Source organism: Zootoca vivipara, chromosome 3 (assembly GCF_965207765.1).
Source record: "Zootoca vivipara chromosome 3, rZooViv2.hap1.1, whole genome shotgun sequence".
In the NCBI taxonomy this organism is placed as follows: domain Eukaryota; kingdom Metazoa; phylum Chordata; class Lepidosauria; order Squamata; family Lacertidae; genus Zootoca; species Zootoca vivipara.
Genome location: NC_142586.1, coordinates 109,984,605 through 110,008,017, shown reverse-complemented (window position 1 = coordinate 110,008,017; position 23,413 = coordinate 109,984,605). Strand labels below are relative to the sequence as shown.

Below are 23,413 nucleotides of genomic sequence, written 5' to 3'. Positions count from 1 at the left end.
TACATAATGGAAATGTGTTGAAAAAACAATGCTGATATGCTACTGGCATACTGTAACATTATTAAGAATCATATCACACGAGTGAAGTAATGAATAGACAGAAACTCACTTCGGTTACAATGTTCCTTGCCCAACGTTTTCTCTAGGTATAGATTGGAGTGGGGAACCTTCTTTTAGCCCAAGAGTCATATCCCTGGGCTTCTGCTGAAGAAAGGGTGGGACAGAAAGGCAATAAATAAAATTATTTTTGTCACCCACACATTCCAGTTTCTGGTTTCTTAAACTGCAGTGCCCTGAACTGGACACAGTATGCAAGGTAACAGAATAGAGTGTTACCTTTACTTTTCATGATCTGGACCGGGTAGGCAACCTATGGCCCATGGGCCACAAGCGGCCCACAGGGGTCGTTTAACTGGCCCACGAGCCGCCCGCGAACGAAGCCGCCCGCTCGGTGAGTCCCCGCGCACTGCGCTAAACCGGTGCAGCAAGGTGCAGGGACTCACTTCCCCAGTGCAGGAAATTGCGTCTGCGCATGCTCAGACGCCAAAAATTGCGGCCAAACTCGCATGATCAGTCCCACGGAGGGACCAGGTGTGGTAAACCTTGCCGACCCCTGGACGCTATACAGTGGTACCTTAGTTGTCAAACTTAATCTGTTCCGGGAGTCCGTTTGACTCCTGGAACGGTTCGAAAACCGAGGTGCAGCTTCCGATTGGCTGTGGGAGCTTCCTGTACTCAACTGGAAGCCGCGGAAGCCGTGTCGGACGTTTGGCTTCTCAAAAAAAGTCCGCAAACCAGAACACTCACTTCCAGGTTTGCCGGCATTCGGGAAGTGATTTGTTCCGACAACTAAGCCGTTTGACAGCTAAGGTACCACTGTACTTCTGTTGATGCAACTTAGAATTGCATTAGCCTTAATAGGTGAACTAATACCAGTGTACTGGAAGAAGCAAAGGTCACCAGTGTCAAAGCAATGATTCATCAACATCAGCTTCATTGGACTGGACATATGCGGGTGCCAGATTATCGTCTTCCAAAGCAACTACTCTATTCCGAACTTAAAAATGGAAAGTGCAATGCTGCTGGTCAACAAAAGAGGTTTAAAGACTGTCTCAAGGCAAATCTATATATAAAAAAGGTAGTATAAACACTAAGAATTGGGAAACACTTGCCTGCAAGCGCTCCAATTGGAGAACAGCCTTTACCAAAGGTGTCATGGACTTTGAAGACGCTCGAGGGAGAAACGTGCTAAGAGGAAGGCATGCTTGGCAAATCCAAACCATGATCAACTCCCGCTCGGAAACCAATGTCCCCACTGTGGAAGGATGTGTGGATCCAGAATTGGCCTCCACACTTACGGACTCATGGTTAAAACCTTGTTTATGGAAGACAATCTTACTCCGCTACGAGTGATCGCCAAAGAAGAAGAATAGCAACCACATCAAACCTGCTGACACATGTCTGGCTTCTGGCCTCCTAATAAACCCAGATCCTGTTTACATGGGCTGCTATCAAGCCAAGTGCCACACATGCTTTTATTTGACAATTATCCCACTGCAAATGGACTTCCTTTCCCTCTTCCCTCCCTGCAGCCTCTTCCACCTGCTCCAGAGGACTGGGGGGGGTAACCACCAAAAGATTTGGAAGGTGCAGGCGACCTGCAGGGAAAGGAGAAAGAAAATCCCATTGTGCAGGGCAGAAGCCTTTGTGCTAATGAGACAATGCTATATGCCAAACTTGGGATACAATGCTATATGCCAAACTTGGCATTTATCTGTGTTGAAATTAATCTCGTTTGGCCCAGTTCTACATCCTATCTTGAATCTATTTTTAAAACACAAGAACGGAGAGATTTACGGGCAGTAGGGAAGCTTTATTTTTTATTTTAAAAAGATGCAGTTATGTGGTTTAGAAAGATCATACTGGGGATGAATTTTGAAGAAGGGTGGGAACAGGCAAACAGGAATTATGAGCCAAAGCTCTATTTTAGAGATTCAGACCACCCCCGCCAATCATTTCTGAAGGGGAAAACCTTCAGCGGACAGTCTGGAAAACCTCCAAGTATTTTCAAGGTTTGAAAGGGATTAACAGCATCCTTTTGGGCCTTCCAAATCAGTACAGCATATGGATTGATCTGGTCTTCCGGTGTTGTCAATGTCTGTAATGGGAATATTTTTTGTAATTCAAGATGTAAATGAGGCATTAGAGAACCTATGTACTTTATGTGTAGAAGATAACTGATTTATATGGTTGCTTTTGGACACCTGCCAGGAAGAAATAATTCTTGGGAGCCAAGATCGTGTTCTGCATATGTGCGCAGATGAAAAATTCAAGGCCACTTGATGTTATTTTTAGAGAAAGAGGTCCGAAAATTGGAATAGATAGCAGCATGCAGGCCTGTGCGTCCTCCATCATCCTTTGCTAGCACAGAAATTCTTACCGGAGACAGAGTTCAGCATCCCTGTGAATCCTAAAATATTTTTTAAAATGGAAAGAGCAAGCTTCTAGTCCCTATAGCTATGACAATTGGCTTAAAGATGTGTAGGCAACATCTGATGGAACCTCAGAAAGTGGGGAGCAGTGGATGTGGCTTAAGAGACCTTTGTGCCCGAGTTCAACCCAATGATTTTTTTTTTTTAAAAAACCCAACTAAATACCTGATCCTTTTCTGCCCTTTAATCTATTCCTTGAAGTGGGCTGTCTCACTCAGCCTAACTGGTCAGGAAATGGCCTTATATAGAGTCCGGCCAATTAGTCAATCTAGTTAATCTAGTCCGTATAGTCAATCTAGTCTGTATACTGTAGTTAAAGCTACCGTATGGTTTCCCCAGTAGTGATGTATGGAAGTGAGAGCTGGACCATCAAGAAGGCTGATCGCCGAAGAATTGATGCCTTTGAATTATGGTGTTGGCGGAGACTCTTGAGAGTCCCATGGACTGCAAGAAGATCAAACCTATCCATTCTGAAGGAAATCAGCCCTGAGTGCTCACTGGAAGGACAGATCGTGAAGCTGAGGCTCCAATACTTTGGCCACCTCATGAGAAGAGAAGAATCCTTGGAAAAGACCTTGATGTTGGGAAAGATGGAGGGCACTAGGAGAAGGGGACGACAGAGGACGAGATGGTTGGACAGTGTTCTTGAAGCTACCAACATGGGTCTGACCAAACTGTGGGAGGCAGTGGAAGACAGGAGTGCCTGGCGTGCTCTGGTCCATGGGGTCACGAAGAGCTGAACATGACTAAACGACTAAACAACAACAGTTAAACAAAGAAACATAATTCCCCAAATCTAGATTACGACAGGGTTGCCATATTTCAAACAGTGAAAATCCGGACAGAAAAGTTGGTGAGCTCTCCCCCCCTCCCCAAGTTGGCAAAGTTTTTAAGGGAAATCGCCAAAATGACATGGGGTTGCCTTACGTCCAGATTTTCCCAGACATTTTAGTGATTTTTGGCCAGACACTGCTTCCGACTGCAGTATTCTGGATATGTCTGGGAAATCCCAGATTTATGGCAACCCTAGATTACGGCTCTTCTACAGCCTTGGGGCCCCAACTGCAAAGGCCCTGCTATTTTAGGGCGAGATGTTTATATAAGTTGAATAGGCAATAACGGAGCCTGGAATCCTAACTCCACTTACCCAGGAGTAAGCCCCACTGAATTTAGAAGGGCTTATTTCTGAGTGGACATTTATGGCATTTACCCATTAGCTCAAAAGACTATCAGAGCAACTTGCAAAAATCAGTACTGAGGTCACTTCCCTCAAGCTCACAATCTGAAAAGACACCACCACACATGGAGAAAAAAGAATGAGAGGGAAAACCAAGTTCTTTAAATTACATTTCTGAAAATGCAGGTTAAATGGGCTTTGCCCTAGAGCAGCCTCTCCCCAAAAGCATTCTTCCAGGCCATAACTAGGAGCAATCAGAAGTTTCCAACCCTTAATAAATGTCAGTAATAATTTTTCTCTAATTAAACACATTAACTTCACCGTCCCAGCTAAGTCCAATAATTTTATCAACCATTCCTCCACAGTAGGTGGGGTTGGATATTTCCATCTTTGTGCATGTCATAATCAAGCCTGTGCATGTCTACTCTGAAGTAAGCCCCATTGAGTTCAATGGGTCCTACTCCCAGGTAAACTGTGTATATAAGTCGCCCTTAATTCAAGGCCTGCAGTTTTTACTGCAGTTAACTTGATGTTTTTCATAGGTTTGTGCGTGTATATACGGTAGTATTAACTTTCCCAATGTTTGTTTTGAAGGGATTGTTTTTTCTGTATGTTTTTAATTGTCCTCATTTTTCTCTGTAAAGCAGCCTTGAGTCCCTGTCGGGGGGGAAGGTGGGGTATAATAATAATAGTAATAATAGTAATAAAGGACTACACCGAAATACAGCGCGAGCCAATATTTAACTGTATTTAACTTCAGCCCCGCCAAACCGCAGGCGGAAACTTATTACAGTACAGTATATACTTGCCACAACTGACTCGAAAAAAGGCGTGGCTTACCTCCAGCCCCGCCCCTCCACTTTCCTCCATGCGCGCGTTCTGCCCAATCACAGTTAGCGGCGGGAGGCACGGGGCGGATTCAAAACGAAACTGATTTCATCCCTCCCTGATAGAACACAGAACGGCGCGCGCGATGGGCGTGACCATCTCTGACCCCGCCCTCGACTCCCTCCCGCCGCACTCTTGGCCTTTCTTTCGAGCTGAGAGGGAACGGGTGTGGAGCGCGCGACATTGTCAGTTGCTTCTCTCGGGGCCACGCGCATGCGCCGCGCCGAACCCTCCCTCCTCAAGGAGGGGGGGAGAGAGATTGCGCCTGCGCGGTTGTGGTCGAATGGTTCGGCGGCGGTAAAAAAAAAAAACGTTTGCGCGTGAGGAGAGGAAAAAGCGAGCGGGCGGGAAATAGTACCGGTAATAACAATAATGGCTGCTGGTGTTGGGTCGCTGCTGCGAGAGTGCCCGCTCCTCCTGCCCCAGAACCGGGAGAAGAGTGTCTATGAGGGCTTCGTCACCGCCCAGGTACTGAGACGCTGCATTCCCCCCCCCCCCGACACACACACGGGAAAACGTTTAAGGTGCAGCATTCGACCATAACTGTCAAGTTCTCCATTTTTTTATGGGAAATTCCCTTATGCTGAATAGGCTTCCTCGTGAGAAAAGGGAAAACTTGACAGCTATGCATTCGACCCGAGGAGACAAGTGGCAGGGATAGTGTGAACGACTTACTCGCTACTTTTCTCCTCACAACAACCCCGCGAGGTTGGCCGGGAGCTTCATGGCTGAGGGAGGATTCGAACCCGCGTCTCCCGCGGCATAGGTCGAGGGGAAGGCGGAAGAGCAGGCTTCGTAATAGGCTTAAAAGGTGGTGGTGGGGGGGAGCATTTCTCTGCCTGAGAGCCGCTGGTTTCTTCAGATTGGTGGTCGCGGATCCAAGGCAGGTCGCTATGGATCCCTGCATTAGAAGAATCACAGAATTGGAAGACGTATCCGAGGGCCATCTAGTCCAACCCCTTGCAGTGCAGGGTGGTGACCTGCCTAAAGACCCCAGCGCCCCATTTCCAAATTTACAGTTCTGATTCTGTGCAACAGGAGCAGCCCTCCCCCCCTCCAGCATGCGTGCCCAGGTACAAAGCGGATCTCAAAAAGTTGAAGGTACCTGGAACGTTCTGTGTTGTTATTATGGTTTAATGACATTGTTGCTTATTAAATTTATTAGTCTTTCTGGGGTGGAGGGGTTGCCGCAGCAGCTCAGAGCGACTTAAAATATTTTAAGTGAATGCATGCAAGACCAGCTCCCCCCCCCCAAAGCATCTGAATGCAAATCAGAAATAATAATCATTTAGGCTAGATAAACCAATAGCCTGATCTGGTATATGATGGTAGTGTAGCAGCACCTTTGGAACTCTCTGCCTGTTGACATTAGGCAGGTACTATACTGCCTTCAGAAACCTTTTCTGTTTTGGTGGGGCTGTGCAGACACATGATTTAGTGACATATCTATTTATTTAAATATGTTTTAGATGCTATATTGTTTTTGTTGTTTTACCAGTTTTAGAATGTTTTAAATATTTTTTATTTCATTTTTAAATGCATTTTTATGACAGAGGTTTTTGCCACCCTAGGTTCCTTTGGGAGGAAGGTTGGGATATAACTTAAATAAATACATACATTAGTACTACTGTACTGCTATGCCTTATTAGTTGCATCTCACAATCCAGTTTAACTCACAAATATTAGTAACCTTCACAGTACGGTATTAATAATGATGGGCTGGATGGACAAGTAGGCTTCCTATCACTAGAGTAGGAAAGAAGAGAGCTCTTGTTTAATTTTCAATTTACACTGGTACCTCTGGTTAAGAACTTAATTCGTTCCGGAGGTCCGTTCTTAACCTGAAACTGTTCTTAACCTGAGACGCCAGATTTAACTAATAGGGGACTCCTGCTGCTGCTACGCTGCCGAAGCATGATTTCTGTTCTCATCCTGAAGCAAAGTTCTTAACCCGAGGCACTATTTCTGGGTTAGGGAAGTCTGTAACCTGAAGCGTTTGTAACCTGAAGCGTTTGTAACCTGAGGTATTTATTTGTTATTATTTATGCTCCACCTTTTGGGAATGCAGATCCATTTCAGGCAGTTTACGAATACATTAAGCTACATTTTAAGTAACCGCAGTTAACAATGCTGTTGGTGTTAAAATGTAGTCTTCCCTGCCAAAAGGGTGGTTGCAGTTAAAAAGAACACACAAACATACACACAGTCATAAAGAGCATGGAGGGAAATGGATACAAGAGGGAAATTAGTCTGACGATGCCAGAACAAATAAATGAGCTGCAAAATAAGTTCTTTAACCAGTTGCTGCCAGGCTGACCTTCCTGATGGTCTTGACTGGATAAAAGTGCTGCAACTGACCCAGTGGACCTTGATCCCCTGGCCGGTGTTGGAGGCTATAGTATGCATCAGGGCAACTGGAACAGAGCCACCTTCTTTAAGAAAGATGCAACAGAATGAGATGGCAGAATGGACTATATCTCTTCAAACTGCATTAAAATTGGGGTGAGCTTTCTAGTTGAATTCAGTAGTAGATCACCAGGGGGTTTGGGTTGGGTGTTCATCAATATGCGGATGATACCCAGCTCTACCTCTCTTTTAAATCAGACCCAGTGAAGGCGGTGAAGGTCCTGTGGGAGTGTCTGGAGGCAGTTGGAGGATGGATGGCGGCTAACGGATTGAGGTTGAATCCTGACAAGACAGAAGTACTGTTCTTGGACAGGGGGCAGGCTGGTATGGAGGACTCCCTCATCCTGAATGGGGTACCTGTGCCCCTGAAGGACCAGGTGCGCAGCCTGGGAGTGATTTTGGACTCACAGCCGTACATGGAGGCGCAGGCTACTTCTGTGTCCAGAGCAGCTGTCTACCAGCTCCATCTGGTACGCAGGTTGAGACCCTACCTGCCCACAGACTGTCTTGCCAGAGTGGTGCATGCTCTAGTTATCTCCCGCTTGGACTACTGCAATGCACTCCATGTGGGGCTACCATTGAAGGTGACTCGGAAACTGCAATTAATCCAGAATGCGGAAGCTAGACTGGTGACTGGGAGTGGCTGCCAATACCATATAACACTGGTCCTGAAAGATCTTCATTGGCTTCCAGTACGTTTCCAAGCACAATTCAGAGTGTTGGTGCTGACCCTTAAAGCCCTAAATGGCCTCAGTCCTGTATACCTGAAGGAGCATCTCCACCCCCATTGTCCAGCCCGGACACTGAGGTCCAGTGCTGAGGGCCTTCTGGCAGTTCCCTCGCTGCGAGAAGCGAGGTTACAGGGAACCAGGCAGAGGGCCTTCTTGGTAGTGGCGCCTGCCCTGTGGAATGCCCTCCCAGCAGATGTCAAGGCAATAAGCAACTGTTTTACTTTTAAAAGACAACTGAAGGCAGTTTAAAAGTTGTTTAAAAGAAAACTGTTTAGGGAAGTTTTTAATGTTTGATGTTGTATTGTTTTTAATATTTGGTTGGAAGCCGCCCAGAGTGGCTAGGGAAACCCAGCCAGATGGGTGGGTTATAACTAACAATTATTATTATTATTATTATTATTATTATTATTATTATTATTATTGGCACAGGATTCCACCCTTAAAATCATTAATGCACTGGCAGCTGTATTATTTGAAACAGAACTTTCTCTGTGTTTTCTTGAGAAATTGTTTAAGCAAAGGTAGCTGGCTGCACACAAAGTGCTGTCGAATGTACAAAGAGAAGATAGGGGGAAAAGAAAGCAACACCCCTTCACCCCCAGTTAAAGCACAGTTATCAAAGCTATTGTATGTCTAGAATTTACAACATTTGCGTATGGCACCATATTTTCCTGTAGGAGATTTTCTTTTTAAAGGTGTTTTTTAAAGTACCTTTCAGTACTTTAATGAAACACTGAATCATAGTTATTTGACCTTTACAAAAGGTCAGAATTACATCTGCTTTTATTTTATAAAAAAGGCCATTTAAATGTAATAGAAGTGAGAGTTACAATATACCATGGAGGTAAAGGTTATGGGGTACATTAATTGTGTTTCTGTATTCTTCATTATGACAGTTTCTTGAAATGTCCGTTCCTTTGTGCAAATGCTGAAAATAATTAAAACTCTGATAAGTGCTTCTAAACTTAGTTAAAATACTTCCCTGATCAGAGATTTATGAACTGTGTTGTGGAGACTTGACACCTCCATTTGTTTCCCAGATTTGGCCAATAGCATCCTTTACAGTATTATGAAACTTAATTGAAAGAGTACAGTTACACCTTTAAGATGAACTGAAATTATTTTACTGAAACAGCATGAGCTTTTGTAGGCAATTACCTACTTCATCAGATGCTAGAGTGGAACTGATTAGAAATTAGTTCTTATTAGAAAGAAGATCCTTTCTGCCCATGACATTTCACACTGCTTTAGCCAAGACAAAATGTGTGCTCTGGGGAGTCCTGGTAACTTGCTAAAAAGTGAGTGCAAACTACAGGCCCTGACCAATGCAAGTCATGAATTTATTAACCAACTTTAGTTGATTTTCCAGTTAGAATGTTAGACCACATGGAACCACACAAGGTTCAAGAAGTGACAGAATTTTGTATAGCTACCGGTATTTCTATGTATGGACACTATTCTGCCCTCTTGAGAATGAATAGAGGAAGGGAGGCAAATATACCATCAGGGCCTCTGCCAGTCCCTCTGCCACAGGGCGAAGGAATATCACCTGCACTGTGAAAAAGAAGAAGAGGGCTGGGAGAGGGAGTTTGTGGTGTTTTTTTTTTTTACCATCTGCTGACCACTGGATGGGAGAATTGTAAGCCTCCCTGACTGCCGTGTCAAAAACCTAGTGTATCAAATAATAAATAAATAATATTTTCAACCTGCAGATGCTCTATTATAGGTCATTCAGTGGCCTATAGCTTTAGCACATCATAGGAAAATTAAAACAATAACTTTAGCTTCCATGCAAATTAATGTGTTTTCCCATTTGTGGAATAGCCTCCATGGAATTCTATATACTAAGAGTGAAGTCATTCTTCATGAATGGATCCAAATGTGGTCAAAATGGTACCTCCTATGTATAAGAGGAAGGTGTCAGAAGACTTGAGGGAACCCCATGGTATGCAGAACTAGAGAAAAGCTTCACAGGGCAGGGAGAGAACTCTAAAACAGTCCAGTAAAGGCTAAGCAAATGTAGAATGGTGCTGAAATACAGCATCCCAGAAGAGGGCGTGGCTGGCTGGCCGCATCCTTGAACAGTGAGGATTCTACATGTATTACTTGGATGCCCAGCATGGTTAGCATCCTAGGCATGTGCCTTAACCCTTTGCATCTTTTAGCTTCACTCCCCAGGTGATTGTGAAAAGCGGTAGGGCTTCATAAGCACATCAGAAGAAGCAAAACTTGGTGCATGCTAGCTGCCCTTGCTAATAGAAAAAATTGCCTTCAGTGACTGGAAGGTATAAGAATGCTGAGTAACAACATAAGGAAAGACCTGCCAGGAAGCTAACAGTACAGTGGAACCTCGGTTTATGAACACCTCGGTTTACAAATTTTCGGTTTATGAACGCCATGGACCCATCTGGAACGGATTAATTCACTTTCCATTACTTTCAATGGGAAAGTTCGCTTCAGTTTATGAACGCTTCAGTTTATGAACAGACTTCCGGAACCAATTATACCCATGCTTCGGGTTAAGTACGCTTCAGGTTGAGTATACCGCGGACCCATCTGGAACGGATTAATTCACTTTCCATTACTTTCAATGGGAAAGTTCTCTTCAGTTTATGAACGCTTCAGTTTATGAACAGACGACCGGAACCAATTGTGTTCATAAACCGAGGTTCCACTGTAACTGCAAGCATGCATATTGGTCAACTCTAATTGAATTCATTTTTCCAATTTAACAACTGAAGAAGAAGTACAGTAGATTAGGAAAAAACTAGAACATGGGACTTTTTATTTGGAGTTTCCCCCAAGTTTGCAATGAGTAAAATGCCTTTTAAGATTTTCGCTAGAATGTATAATATGAAGGGTTTTATGTAAGTCAATTTTCAGCATTAGAGAATAATAAATTCCATATCTACTATAGATATATATGTCATTCAAATCCATTACCTTTTCTGCACCTAAAGGGTGCTTCCATTTTCATAAGAGGCAAAAATGTCCTTGATTGCTTCTGAAGTGCTGTTTGTCTTTGGATAAACTTGGATCTAATTTAAGATATGCTGGAAGCAAGTGTCCTATGTCTGTCCTTTTGACCTGACTTCTTTCTTGGAAATGACCTTTTTACCTCTCCTCAAATCCATTGTGACAGGGCACCCTGCTACATACTCTGAAACAAGCAGCTCCTTGTCCTGCCTTGCTGGAGGATAAAATGGTCAGAAGGCACTGCAAGCCTATACAGTATATGTTTTTATGGGAGTAAGTTCCATTAAAGAGCATGGGTCTTCTGAGTAAGCCTATGTAGGATTGCTCTGTAATAGTGCAATCCTATTACTATGTCTGCTACTTAAGTATGAAGTAAGACTAACTTCAAGATATCCAAGTCTTCTGTAAATGTTAGTATTTATAATTCAAATTGCAGAAGAGCTAAACATATACTCCTAGCCCAGAACTTCCAGGCATACCGTAAGCAACTTAATCAATTAAATACTTCTCTTGTGGAAGCAATCATTTTGTAAAGGTATAGGATTGCAGCCTAAATTTCATAAACATACCAAATAGTACAATTTTATTTTAAAAACATTGAAAATTATGCAACTACAGTCATACCTCGGTTTAAGTATGCCTCGGTTTGAGTATTTTCAGTTTAAGTCCTCCGTGGACCTGTCTGGAACAGATTAATCCACTTTCCATTACTTTCAATGGGAAAGTTCGCTTCAGGTTAAGTACGGACTTCCGGAACCAATTACACTCATACCTCAGGTTAAGTACGCTTCAGGTTGAGTACTCCGCGGACCCGTCTGGAACGGATTAATCCACTTTCCATTACTTTCAATGGGAAAGTTCGCTTCAGGTTAAGTACGTTTCAATTTAAGAACTCCATGGACTGTCTAGAACGGATTAATCCACTTTCCATTACTTTCAATGGTCTTTAAGGTGCTACTGAAGGAATTTTTTTATTTTACTTCGACCCAGACCAACACGGCTACCTACCTGTAACCATTTCAATGGGAAAGTTCGCTTCAGGTTAAGTACAGACTTCCGGAACCAATTGTGTTTGTAAACCAAGGTACCAGTGTACTGCATATATTTCAGTTTCCACCAGCATTTCCATAGTCCCCCATTTTCATTTGTTTCCCTCTGTGACTTCAACATTTCCAGAATTTTTACATTTCTGTCAGTATAGTTTCTCATTCTGCTTGGCAAATTAAGAAATCTGGCTCCTGATCCACAGTGTGGACATCACTATGTTGTATTGTACATGCTTGAGTTCTCATCCTATAAGAATTCTGAATAATACAAGCCACTTAAAAAGGGAAAGGGGGAAAAAGAAGTGAAGCAGACTTGCAGAGAGATAAAAGAATGTGGGCTATGTTAAGATAGGGCCTTTCCACACAATGAGAGGCAAAATGTTTCCTAACCGCATCTCATCCGTTGTAAGATTTTTCTACAGTATTCAATCCGGCAATGGATTGATGATTGATGTCCCTTCAATGTGATGTGGGGCTCGGGAGGGAGAGAGAATAACTGCTACTATTTCTGTCTTCCGCCTTCACTTTCCAAAGAGTGTTATCTTGTGCAACTTCCAAAGAATTTAAGATTTTTGAACCCCAAACATTTAAAACCATGGGGCAGTCAGGGTTAGGAAGTAAATAAAAGAAGATCACACAGTGGTGCAAAAATGTGAAGTGTCTGTAATACTTGCACACCTGCATTTTCCACATCAACCACTTATTTATATACCGCTTATATGACAAATTTCTAAGTAGTTTTCAACTATAAAAAGTTAAAAAACACACACACTTAAAACCCCAGTTAAAACTGTAAAATCAGAAGTTCAATTCAGTGGACTGCTTATCTAAGCTGATGGGGCCTCCTGTTAACAGGGAAGGCATTCTATTGCTGCCAACCATGTTATGGTATGCCCTCCCTGTTGAAATATGAAAAAGCCTCCATCCGTTACCTCATGTAATTGTCAGGCCACAGCAAAACAAACCAAGTTCTATTAGATGATTGTAGTGCCCTTACCAGACAGTGAAGAGGAAGGCAGTTTTTCAGGTAATCTGGTCTACGGTTATTTAGGGCTTTATATGGAAGTACTGCAAGCTTAAAAGTGGCTTGATGGTTATAGGCAACCAGAGCAGATCCCTCAGCCCTGGTGTGACACGTGCCTGATAAAGAGCACCACTTAGCACCCAGGCTGCAGTATTCTGCATCAGCAGTAGTCTCCAGACCAACTGCAAATGAAGCCTCACACAGAGCACATTACAGTAGGCCAAATGTGAGGTTGCCAGTGCTTGTGTCACAGTGATCAAGATGCCCCTGTCTAGGAAAGGGTGCAGCTGACGTAGCAGCTGAAACTGATAAGTGCTCTTTGCCACAGACCACCTGGCCAAAAATAATTCCAAGAACATCCCTGAGCTGCATACCTGTTATTTTTCAGTGGGGGTGTAAGCCCATCTAGGTTCTCCAATTCTCCAATCTGGAAATCACTTAACCACAGTGCTTCTATCTTGGCAGGATTCAGCTTCAGTCTGTTTGACCCTCATCCACTTCACTACTGCACCCAGGCCCTAATTCAGCTCATTGTTTCTATAATGCATGTTCCCAGATATAAAATACTGCACTGAGTGCTTGGAAAATAAAACATCTGCACAACAAGAGCATGGTTTTGAGAGAAGATGGGTGATACAGTACAGATGATAAATAGATCAACAAATTAAGTGTGTGGAAAGGCACTGAGAACCTCATTAGATTGTGTTGAAACCATTCTGCAAATGGAAGAGCTTCTGTACATGGAAATGACTCCAGCAGAGACTCCCTGGAGGAGAGGAAATGCTGCAATTTTTGGTATCCTTGTTCCCCTGCATCACTTTCCACACTTGTTCTGGAAGGTACGCAACCCTCTGTTGCAGCTTTTAATATTGTATGCTTATTCTGGTTCATACTAGGTTTCCCTCATGGCTTGTTGTTGGTCAAGTTGCTCCTGCTGCTTTGTACTGACCTCTTATCCAACAGTAGCCACATTTCTTTTGGTATTTGGCCATATTTTTTCTATTATTTTATTGCCTGAGGCTTTGAGTTGTAAAATAGTAAAAAAAAAAAAATGTAAAAAAATAGGTCAAAGTCTACTTTTAAAAAATTCCTAGATATGCCTTAGCATTCCAACTGTGCTAAGTTGATATATTTGTAGATATTCTACCTAATGAGATGCTACTTTTCCAGGGCAGAGACTTTCACGTAAGGATATTGTTACCATCGGATCTTCAGTTGAAAAATGCCAGGTAAGGTGCATGATTTTTTAAATATATTTTTGCTATTTTGCAAGATAACCTTTTCATTTTTAATAATATGTCTTGTGTGAGAAGTAGTGATGGCTCTTACAGTTTGAAGAGATTTCCGGAGTATCAGCAATTTTAGTTGTTAAATGATTGTTGCTAATTAACTTTGACACCAGTAAGATTTAGTGGAACCAGTCAAGGAAGAGCATGGAAAAATGTAGGAAAATGAGCAAGTATTTTCTGATTCTGCAGACCACGGAACAACCACAGAAGAATGTAAAGTTGAATTTGGTCTGAAAGTAATCATATTGGGGTTACTCTTGTACAGTCAGCGACTTTTGCAAAGCTGAAATGTCTTAAGTGAACTAGCCAGGGAAATGGCATTGTAGGTCTAGTCAGTAAAGTACTGGGGCTTCAGTTGGTACCACCATAGCTGCCAAGTTTTCCCTTTTCTCGCGAGGAAGCCTATTCAGCATAAGGGAAAATCCCTTAAAAAAAGGGATAACTTGGCAGCTATGGGTACCACCCCCAACCAGTGGGGGACAGAGATGCTGTGGTGCACACACCTCCAGTAAAATATGGCTCATAACATATTCAGATGGCAACTATACTGACTTGCATGTCATGCAGATCCCGAATTAGGTGGGTTTGTGGTAACACATGCAAATGAGTGGGATTTTGTATATAGAAATTGTTTCACACCAACTGATCATCATAATGTGGGAGCTGCAGCATGCTTAAATTTAAAGTGGCTGTCATACATTTTGAACTGGTATGCATTAGATCAGAGATGTTACAGTTAGAGACAGGTGGGGGAGTGTGACGATTACAATTTTTCTCTTGAGGACACTCAGGTTTTGCATCATGGTTTGATTGAATATCATATTCCATGCATTTCAGGCAGAAACATGCACCCAGCACAGCTTGACTGATAATTCTTTGTGGGGTTTCCCCCCCCTTTACCTTGAGTATGAGATTTATCTCACTTTCTTGAATTATGTGGAGCTATGTTTATCATGGTACAACTTGTTCAGTTCTCTTCAGTGGAATAATTTGGATTACGTGGATTTATCCTGTAAAAGGGTTTACAGATGTTCTGCTTGGGGCAGGGATTGAACATGTGTGCAAGTATTGTTTCCATAGCTTTCACACCTGCAAATGTGTAGGGGCATACACCCTTCACTGCCTGCACTGTTGTAAACTCCTGTATCAGAAAAGCCTCTGATTCTGAAAAATCAGTGATTCTGAATGTGATTCCTCTCTCTGTGTGTGTGCATACCTTTGGCTTTTACATGGCTGAATGTAGTTTACTGCACAAAGGGTAAGAATCTGTTACTCTGCACACTTTAGTTTCTGGATCCACCCATTACTGACATGCCATCCTGGAAGTTCGTCCTTGAGAGAATGTGACCCTTGGATTGAAAAAGGTTTCCTCCCCTGCCCTATGTCAACTGTAGATTATGCTAATATTATTTCAGTCTGTCTGAGTTCATCTAGGGCTGTGGAAAATTTCAGAAAGCTAATTTGGCTTGCGGAAAGGTGTTAAGGTCTGTGCTTCTTTTATGATAAAACACAAGAACCTTAGTTTCTTGTTTCAGCACCTAAAGCATGCATTGCATGCTCTGAAACGTGCATTGCTCTTTGAGATGCAAAGGTTGAATGGAATTTGTGCTTCAATTCAATGAATATAATGGGAATAAAAGCTGATAGGAACGGTTGGTTACCCAGGTTATGAGGAAGGTTATGAACCCTTTAAGTGAAGCTGAATGGTCAGTAAACACTGGCTCTGTTTCTCTTTTTTAATTATGCCTTCCTAGATGTTTAAAATAAATTAAGTACTCATGTATGTTTATCTTAAAATGCTGGTTTGAGATACTGAATTCTGTGCAATCAGGCAACTCAAAGTTATTATATCAGTTAATACAAATAATGGTATAATACAAGCAACACATGGGCGACACACAATGATCTCCAAATCAATTATGCAATATTCAGTATATATTGTTTATCAAACCTCTGAGAAATATATATACGTATATAAGAAACTTACAAACTAACAATTCTGAAAACAACCAGTTGATATCTAATGCCAATACACTATTAAATGTTTAATGCCATCTGAATGTCCAGTTCTAATATGTTTTCCAGATGTAAAACTCAGTCTTTTGATATTCTTTTAAATAAGTTCATAGAGATACCAACACAGATAAGTTTGACGTTATTTCCAATACCATGAGGTGCTAATGATGTTGTAGACAGATGTTACTGAAGGTAAAAATGAAGAGAAGATGTAAATGAAGAGACAGGGTGCCGGCGTTTTCCTCCTGTTTCGGCCTGGCAGTCCTGTTATTTAGGGTCCCAGCTTTTGCCCCCAATGGGGCTCTTTGACTTGGTGTTTCCGCCAGCAAGTGGGCATTATCATGGCTATTATACTAGTTCCTGGTTTCTATGATTTTGTTTTATTAAGCTTGTTGCATTGTAATATTTTAATGTGAACCACCTTGGTATTTATATTTAAGATGAAAAGCAGTATAATAGTACTGTGCAAGATGCACACAAACATCCAGAGCAGGACTTTCCAAACTTTTCATGTTGGTGGCAAACTTTTTAGACATGCATCATTTCGCAATACAGTAATTCAGTTTTACTAGCAAACCGGAGGTTAAACTAACCCCTTTCCAACCCTCTAGCAAAGGGAATGGCGGAAAGCAGGGCTATTCTATTGGCTCAGCAGTTACATTTGACTTGTACTCTCTATAGGGAAATTGTTATCTCTGATCCACTTTTTATACATACAAGATTAAATATTTGTGCTTCTTTAATTTTTATATTTAACTTTTTATATTTATATATGGAACTCTATTCTATTCTATTTGTTAAATTTATATACAGTACCGTCCAGTAGCACCTTAGAGACCAACTAAGTTTGTTCTCGGTATAAGCTTTCGTGTGCACGTACACTTCTTTGTATCTGAAGGCAACACTGGGTGTTGAAATTTTGCACCCCCTAACAATTTTGTGCCCCGGGTTCAGGTTAAGAACGGACCTCTGGAACGAATTAAGTTTGTAACCCGAGGTACCACTGTATTGATCTTCCCAAGCCACTCAGAGCTTTTTGCTTGCTTATTTGCTTAAGAGCAGGGTTAAAGCTCTCAAATAAATAAATTACAAAAAAGGCAAATAGTTTTAGAGGAGACAAGAAGGAAGCATTTTTGCCCCTGTATTTTAAAAAAACTTCTGATTGTGGTTGGCGTAGTATATAATCTGACAAGCATTTCCATTTTAACAAAGTATGGATAGAAGCAAGCTAACAGAACATTCAACAGACTGAATAATCAAATGTTCTTTAACACCGTTCTCACCTAGTCTCTCACGTATGGTAGCCCATTCACTCCCCATCTCTTACTTTCACAGTACCACTTGTGAAAGGAAGTTAAAATATATAGTATCATTCCATGCTAAAATAAAATATAGTCCAAAATTGGGGGTCGTCTTATATACAGATGGTGAATGCACAGGGGTTGAAGAAAAAAAAACACTACGAAAGCTTCCACCACCAGAGACATACTTCAAGGGGGAGGCGGGTGCAGCTTCCTGCAAGCATTGCCGCCTCCTTTCCCCCTCCCCAGCAGCACACAGTGAGCTCTTTCTCAGGCGTGCACACACGGGCGCAGGTCTTTGTGCTGCGCCACAAACAGTGCAAGGTATAGGGTGGCAACTGGAGCCCTGTGGCTGCACCAACAACTCTATGAGAGAAGTGCAACCTGGGCCTGCTTCACCCCTTTGGTCGGCTTGCAGTGTCGGTGCCCTGGAGAAAGCCAAAAAAAGTTCAACAGGGTGATCGCCCCCCCCCCCGAAAGCTGAACAACTTCTATTTTTTTAAATTTTGGGTTAAAAAAAATAGGGGGTGTCTTATACGTGGGGGCGTCTTATACCCGGAAAAATACAGTACAGTGGTACCTCGGGTTACGAACACGATCTGTTCCGGGATGCAGTTCGTAAGCCGAAATGGTCGTAACCCGAAGCGCCATTTTGCACGTGCGCAAAGCGCAATTTCTGCGATTTTCACGCTTTGCACATGCGGCAAAAATACTTCCAGGTTTGCGGAGTTCGTAACCGAGGTGTTCGTAACCCGAGATGTTTGTAACCCGAGGTATGACTGTACTTCCATCTGAAGGTGAATATTGATTTTCATTTTTATCGTTCAGGATTAGAAGGACAAACAGCACTTTCAGTTTTATGGAGACTGGTTTTCTTCATGTTTTGTTGTAATGATGCTACGTTTTGCAACCTTGTGATCAGAGTCAGAATTGGAAATTACCTGCACCATGTATGGTAAATTTAGGTTATAGAATCAGGCTTTCTGAAATTATGTTGCAATCAGAAATGTGTTCTACAATGTACTACTACTTTGATTCTAACACTATCCACTCTTTTGAAGCGTAATAGAGGAAAGTGAAGCTCTCTCTCTCATGCATTAGCCAATTGAAAGTTTAAAAATCTTAGTATGTTATACTTCATACTTCAGTTAACATGCACCTTTATAAAGTGCACTGAGAAAATAGCAATTCCTATAAGATAATACAGCACTGTTCCAGAGAATATTAGGCATTTTTATAGAACACATTTGGTAAACATATACATTTGAAATTCATGTATTATGGTAGATGACATAACATACAAGAAACTAAAATTTCTTAAAATAAAGGATGTGTGTGTGTGTGTGTGTGTGTGTTTTATTTTCCTTTCCGTGTACATAAAACTACCAGAAAGCACTCATTTTAATGTTAGTCTTCCAGTTTACTTCATATGGATTATTTTATGTTTTGTAGGATACAGTGTAGCTGGTATTTGAAAAAGTTGTTGGATGGATACCAGCAAATTCTAAAACAGGTATGTTTGTGAAATGTGTTGCTGAACTTACTGAATACCAGTAGCTAGTGATGTTATAAATACTTGAGAAGGCCTGTAGCCTACAACCCATTTGCTTGCAAGTAAATATTTAGAGCGATTTTGTCATCTTGTGTAGGAATGCTTCAAAGTAAATGAATTTTTAGATCACAACAGAAGTGAGTGCTTATGACCCTGACCCTGAGTAGGGGAAGCTGAATCCCACAATGAAGTCTTTTTACCATCTACATGCAGCCGTTGGGAGAGATCATCAGGGGGTTTGGGCTGGGTGTTCATCAGTATGCGGATGATACCCAGCTCTACTTCTTTCAAATCAGAACCAGTGAAGGCGGTGAATGTCCTGTGTGAGTGCCTGGAGGCGGTTGGAGGATGGATGGTGGCTAACAAATTGAGATTGAATCCTGACAAGACAGAAGTACTGTTTGTGGGAGACAGAAGGCGGGCAGGTGTGGGGGACTCCCTGGTCCTGAATGGGGTAACTGTGCCCCTGAAGGACCAGGTGCGCAGCCTGGGAGTCATTTTGGACTCAAAGCTGTCCATGGAGGTGCAGGTCAATTCTGTATCCAGGGCAGCTGTTTATCAGCTCCATCAGGGTTACGCAGGCTGAAACCCTACCTGCCCGCTGACTGTCTCGCCAGAGTGGTGCATGCTCTAGTTATCTCTCGCTTGGACTACTGCAATGCGCTCTATGTACATTTGAAGGTGACCCGGAAACTACAATTAATCCAGAATGCGGCAGCTAGACTGGTGACTGGGAGCAGCCTCCGAGACCACATAACACCGGTCTTGAAAGACCTGCATTGGCTCCCAGTACGTTTCCGAACACAATTCAAAGTGTTGGTGCTGACCTTTAAAGCCCTAAACAGCCTCGGTCCAGTATACCTGAAGGAGCGTCTCCACCTCCATCGCTCTGCCTGGACACTGAGGTCCAGTGCCGAGAGCCTTCTGGCGTTTCCCTCGCTGTGAGAAGCCAAGTTACAGGGAACCAGGCAGAGGGCCTTCTCGGTAGTGGCACCCGCCCTGTGGAACGCCCTCCCACCAGATGTCAAAAAGAAAAACAACTACCAGACTTTTAGAGGACATCTGAAGGCAGCCCTGTTTAGGGAAGCTTTTAATCTTTAAGAAATTAGTATATTTTAATATTTCTGTTGGAAGCCGCCCAGAGTGGCTGGGGAAACCCAGCCAGATGGGCAGGGTATAAATAAATAAATAAATTATTATTATTATTATTATTATTATTATTATTATTATTATTATTATGGAGTGCTATTCCTTATTAGAGAGGGGGAAGAATGTGCTCCAAGCTTGGTTGACTGATAGTGTCTCTTTGAAAGATCTGGCATTCTGACTTAATGATGATGATGGGAGGACAATGTGGGAACAAAGTCATGGCTATGTAGCCATCTGCTTCACTAAATGTTTTCTTCATGGGAGGAAGGGCTGTAGCTCAGTGATAGAGCCTCTGCTTTGCATACAGAAGGTCCTAGGCATCTCCTGGTAGGCCTGGAAGAAGACCCCTCTCTGAAATCTTGGAGAGCCACTGCCAGACAATACTGAGCTAGGTGGACCAATGGTCTGACTTTGTACAAGGCATGTTGAGTGAGATACTTTCTAGGAAACACTTCAGAAGAGATTTGGGGAGTTGTGTGTAGAGATGATATTTCTCTCGAAATGTTGAAGCCATGGGAGCATTTTTTATTTCTCACTTTCTGCAAAATGGAGTCCTGTCTAGCTTTAACAGCTTTAACTCACATGCTATATGATTAAAAGCAGGCCAATGCAATAATATTAGCACAAAACATTACATGAAATAATTAACAAAAAGTAATTGTTTTTCAGCGGTTGCAGCATTCTTCGGATCTAGTCAGTTTCATGGTGGAGTTGAAGACTGTTTTGGTGAGGAACTATATTACAGAGAATTAGTGATCCTAATTTGTCTCCTTACTGTTTGCTTTTACTTACTTCTACAATAAGCAAGATACCCTATTTGCTAATCTTCCATAATAATTGCAGTTTTCTGGAATTGTGCTGGATCAGCAATTACTATTGCTTATGTAACCTCTTTTTACAAGTTACTAGTTAGAAACTGGGATATGATTTTCCAAATGCAACTGTTTTAAGATACAGTGGTACCTCTACTTACGAATTTAATGTGTTCCGAACGCACATTTGTAAGTTGAAAAAAATTGTAAGTTGAATCCCATAGGAATGCATTGGGAGAAAAAATTCGTAAGTAGAAGCAACCCTATATAAAAATTCGTAAGTAGAAAAAATCCTATCTAAACCGCATCAAAAATGGCAGATGGAGCTCCATTCGTAAGTAGAAACATTCGTAAGTAGAGTTATTCGTAAGTAGAGGTACCAATGTATGTACAAACTAACACATAACCATGTAAACAATAGCAGAACCATACATGGAGCATATTCAGTATAAAAAACTAATTACAGAGATGCAGTTACATATACAGTAGATCCTATAGACCCCAAACCACAATGATGAGTGACTCATGGGAGGGATGCTTATACAGTCGTACCTCGGGTTGCGAACACCTCGGGTTACGAACAACCCGGGTTGCGAACTGCGCAAACCCGGAAGTATTTTCGGCGCGCATGCGCAGAAGCGCCGCGCGCAAAGCGCCGTTTTCAGGTTACGAACTTTTCAGGTTACGAACTGCGATCCGGAACGGATCGCGTTCGTAACCCGAGGTACCACTGTATGACACTCTATTTCTATAATTTTTATTTTTTTTATAAAAAAAATGAGAACCAGTCTGCATCAAAATTGGCTGATTTGACTTTGCCCTGGACTATTTGTCTGTATCTAACTCAACACTCAGTTAAAACAATGTTCCATACATTTGCAAACCTCTGTTATTTTCATGGCCTTCAAATTTGTGGAAGATGGCTGTTTGAAGTAGAGAGCCTTTTTTGATTTGTGGAGACTCATACGTTTTGGAACCTTCTATTATTATTTTTAATAAACATTTTAATTAGATTTTCCAATTTAAATATCTAATCCATTTTCAAATTATACAAATTATGCAAATATCAATTAAACAATTAATCCAAATCCTCTGCCAAATTATACAAATTTGTCGACTTCCCATGCTTCAGACTCAGAAGGCCTAGCCCTAGAATCAAAGAATCATAGAGTTGGAAGAGACCACAAGGGCCATCCAGTCCAACCCCCTGCCGAGCAGGAAACACCATCAAAGCATTCTTGACATATGCCTGTCAAGCCTCTGCTTAAAGACCTCCAAAGAAGGAGACTCCACCACACTCCTTGGTAGCAAATTCCACTGCCGAACAGCTCTTACTGTCAGGAAGTTCTTCCTAATGTTTAGGTGGAATCTTCTTTCTTGTAATTTGAATCCCTTGCTCCGTGTCCGCTTTTCTGGAGCAGCAGAAAGCAACCTTTCTCCCTCATCTATATTATAGTCCTCCCTCTTATAGTCACTGCAATTCTTTTCAATATAGTCCACATCTTATTCCATAATCTATTATTATCTTCTTCTTTTCAAGTCACTGAGTTTTTCTGGCAAGCAAGATTAATCAAACCATATATGATTTTGTGTGAATTTATGCCATAATTCCCTTTTATAAATTTAGCACTGTCTCCTCGCATGCTGGTATCTTGCCAAGTCTATCCAGAAATCCAAAAATCCTTTTCACAGTTGGCAACCACAATCTTCAAATAATCCCAATAAATCAGATCTTAAAGCCTCTGTGATGATTTTCTCCAAGCTGCCACACAAAGCAGCCTTTTCAGGGGAGGTTTTGCCGAGTCACAACCGTATACACACATCTAATGTCATTATTTATGGCTCCCTCCCCCTTTGACTGCTGTTGCAGCTGGCTCTGTCTCTAAGATGGCGGAGGCTGTTTTTGTAACTGCGTCATATCTCAAACATTTCTTGACAAGTTTCCAACTGCTAATGAGCTTGCTTCTCTCAGATGTCCATAAATTTAGGGAATCTTTAGCCACATTCCAGGCAAGTCCCAAATTACAAAATTTAATTATTTATATTTTCAATTCACACAGTCTATATATTTAAAAAACCATATTACCGCAATACATTTCCAACATTCCGATCTCGCTTGCTTTATAAATGCTGTATATGGCTCTTCCAGAGGGAGGTTTGTTAAGTAAATAATAAAACACAATTATAGAGTTATAGCCTCTCGCCTTCTGCTCCGTCACATACCATTTCTTGCCTTGGTGGAAAAACATTCCTCAGTTATCTTGTTTTCTCAGTGGCTGTGCTTTGCAGAATAAATCTCCTTCCTTGTCTGAAGCATGTCCACAACTCATATCCAATTTCTCTCTTAAGTCATGGAGCCTGGTTAGCTCGTAAGAATCAGCGTCCAGGAGATCCAGACTCACACAGGGGCTTTCCATCCAGTGCCGCCAGCCCCTCCTTCCAAAGTTGAAGCTGGTGATGGGCATCTGCGGATGAGACTGCGTCTTCCCGTCCCCCCGGGGAAGATTTCGGGAGGCTGCGTACTCCCATTACAGCCTCGTTAATTACCCTGTGC

The 23,413-nt window shown here is 42.1% G+C and overlaps 1 protein-coding gene across 5 annotated transcripts in view; it reads left to right on the top strand.

Moving 5' to 3' along the window:
* Positions 1–4,718: 4,718 nt before the first annotated feature.
* Positions 4,719–23,413, top strand: part of FANCL (FA complementation group L) — a 48,912-nt gene continuing 30,217 nt past the window's right edge. Inside the window, exons 1-5 of one of the 5 annotated variants that reach the window (XM_088666875.1) lie at positions 4,874–5,025; positions 13,206–13,579; positions 13,911–13,969; positions 18,799–18,859; positions 20,717–20,773. In XM_088666875.1, coding sequence (XP_088523001.1) covers positions 13,463–13,579; positions 13,911–13,969; positions 18,799–18,859; positions 20,717–20,773 — 294 coding nt within the window. In that variant the 5' untranslated portion in view covers positions 4,874–5,025; positions 13,206–13,462. Of the gene's footprint in view, positions 5,026–13,205; positions 13,580–13,910; positions 13,970–18,174; positions 18,302–18,798; positions 18,860–20,716; positions 20,774–23,413 lie in introns of those variants that run through there. The other 4 variants (XM_088666876.1, XM_035110929.3, XM_088666877.1 and 1 more) reach the window with 4 other exon arrangements.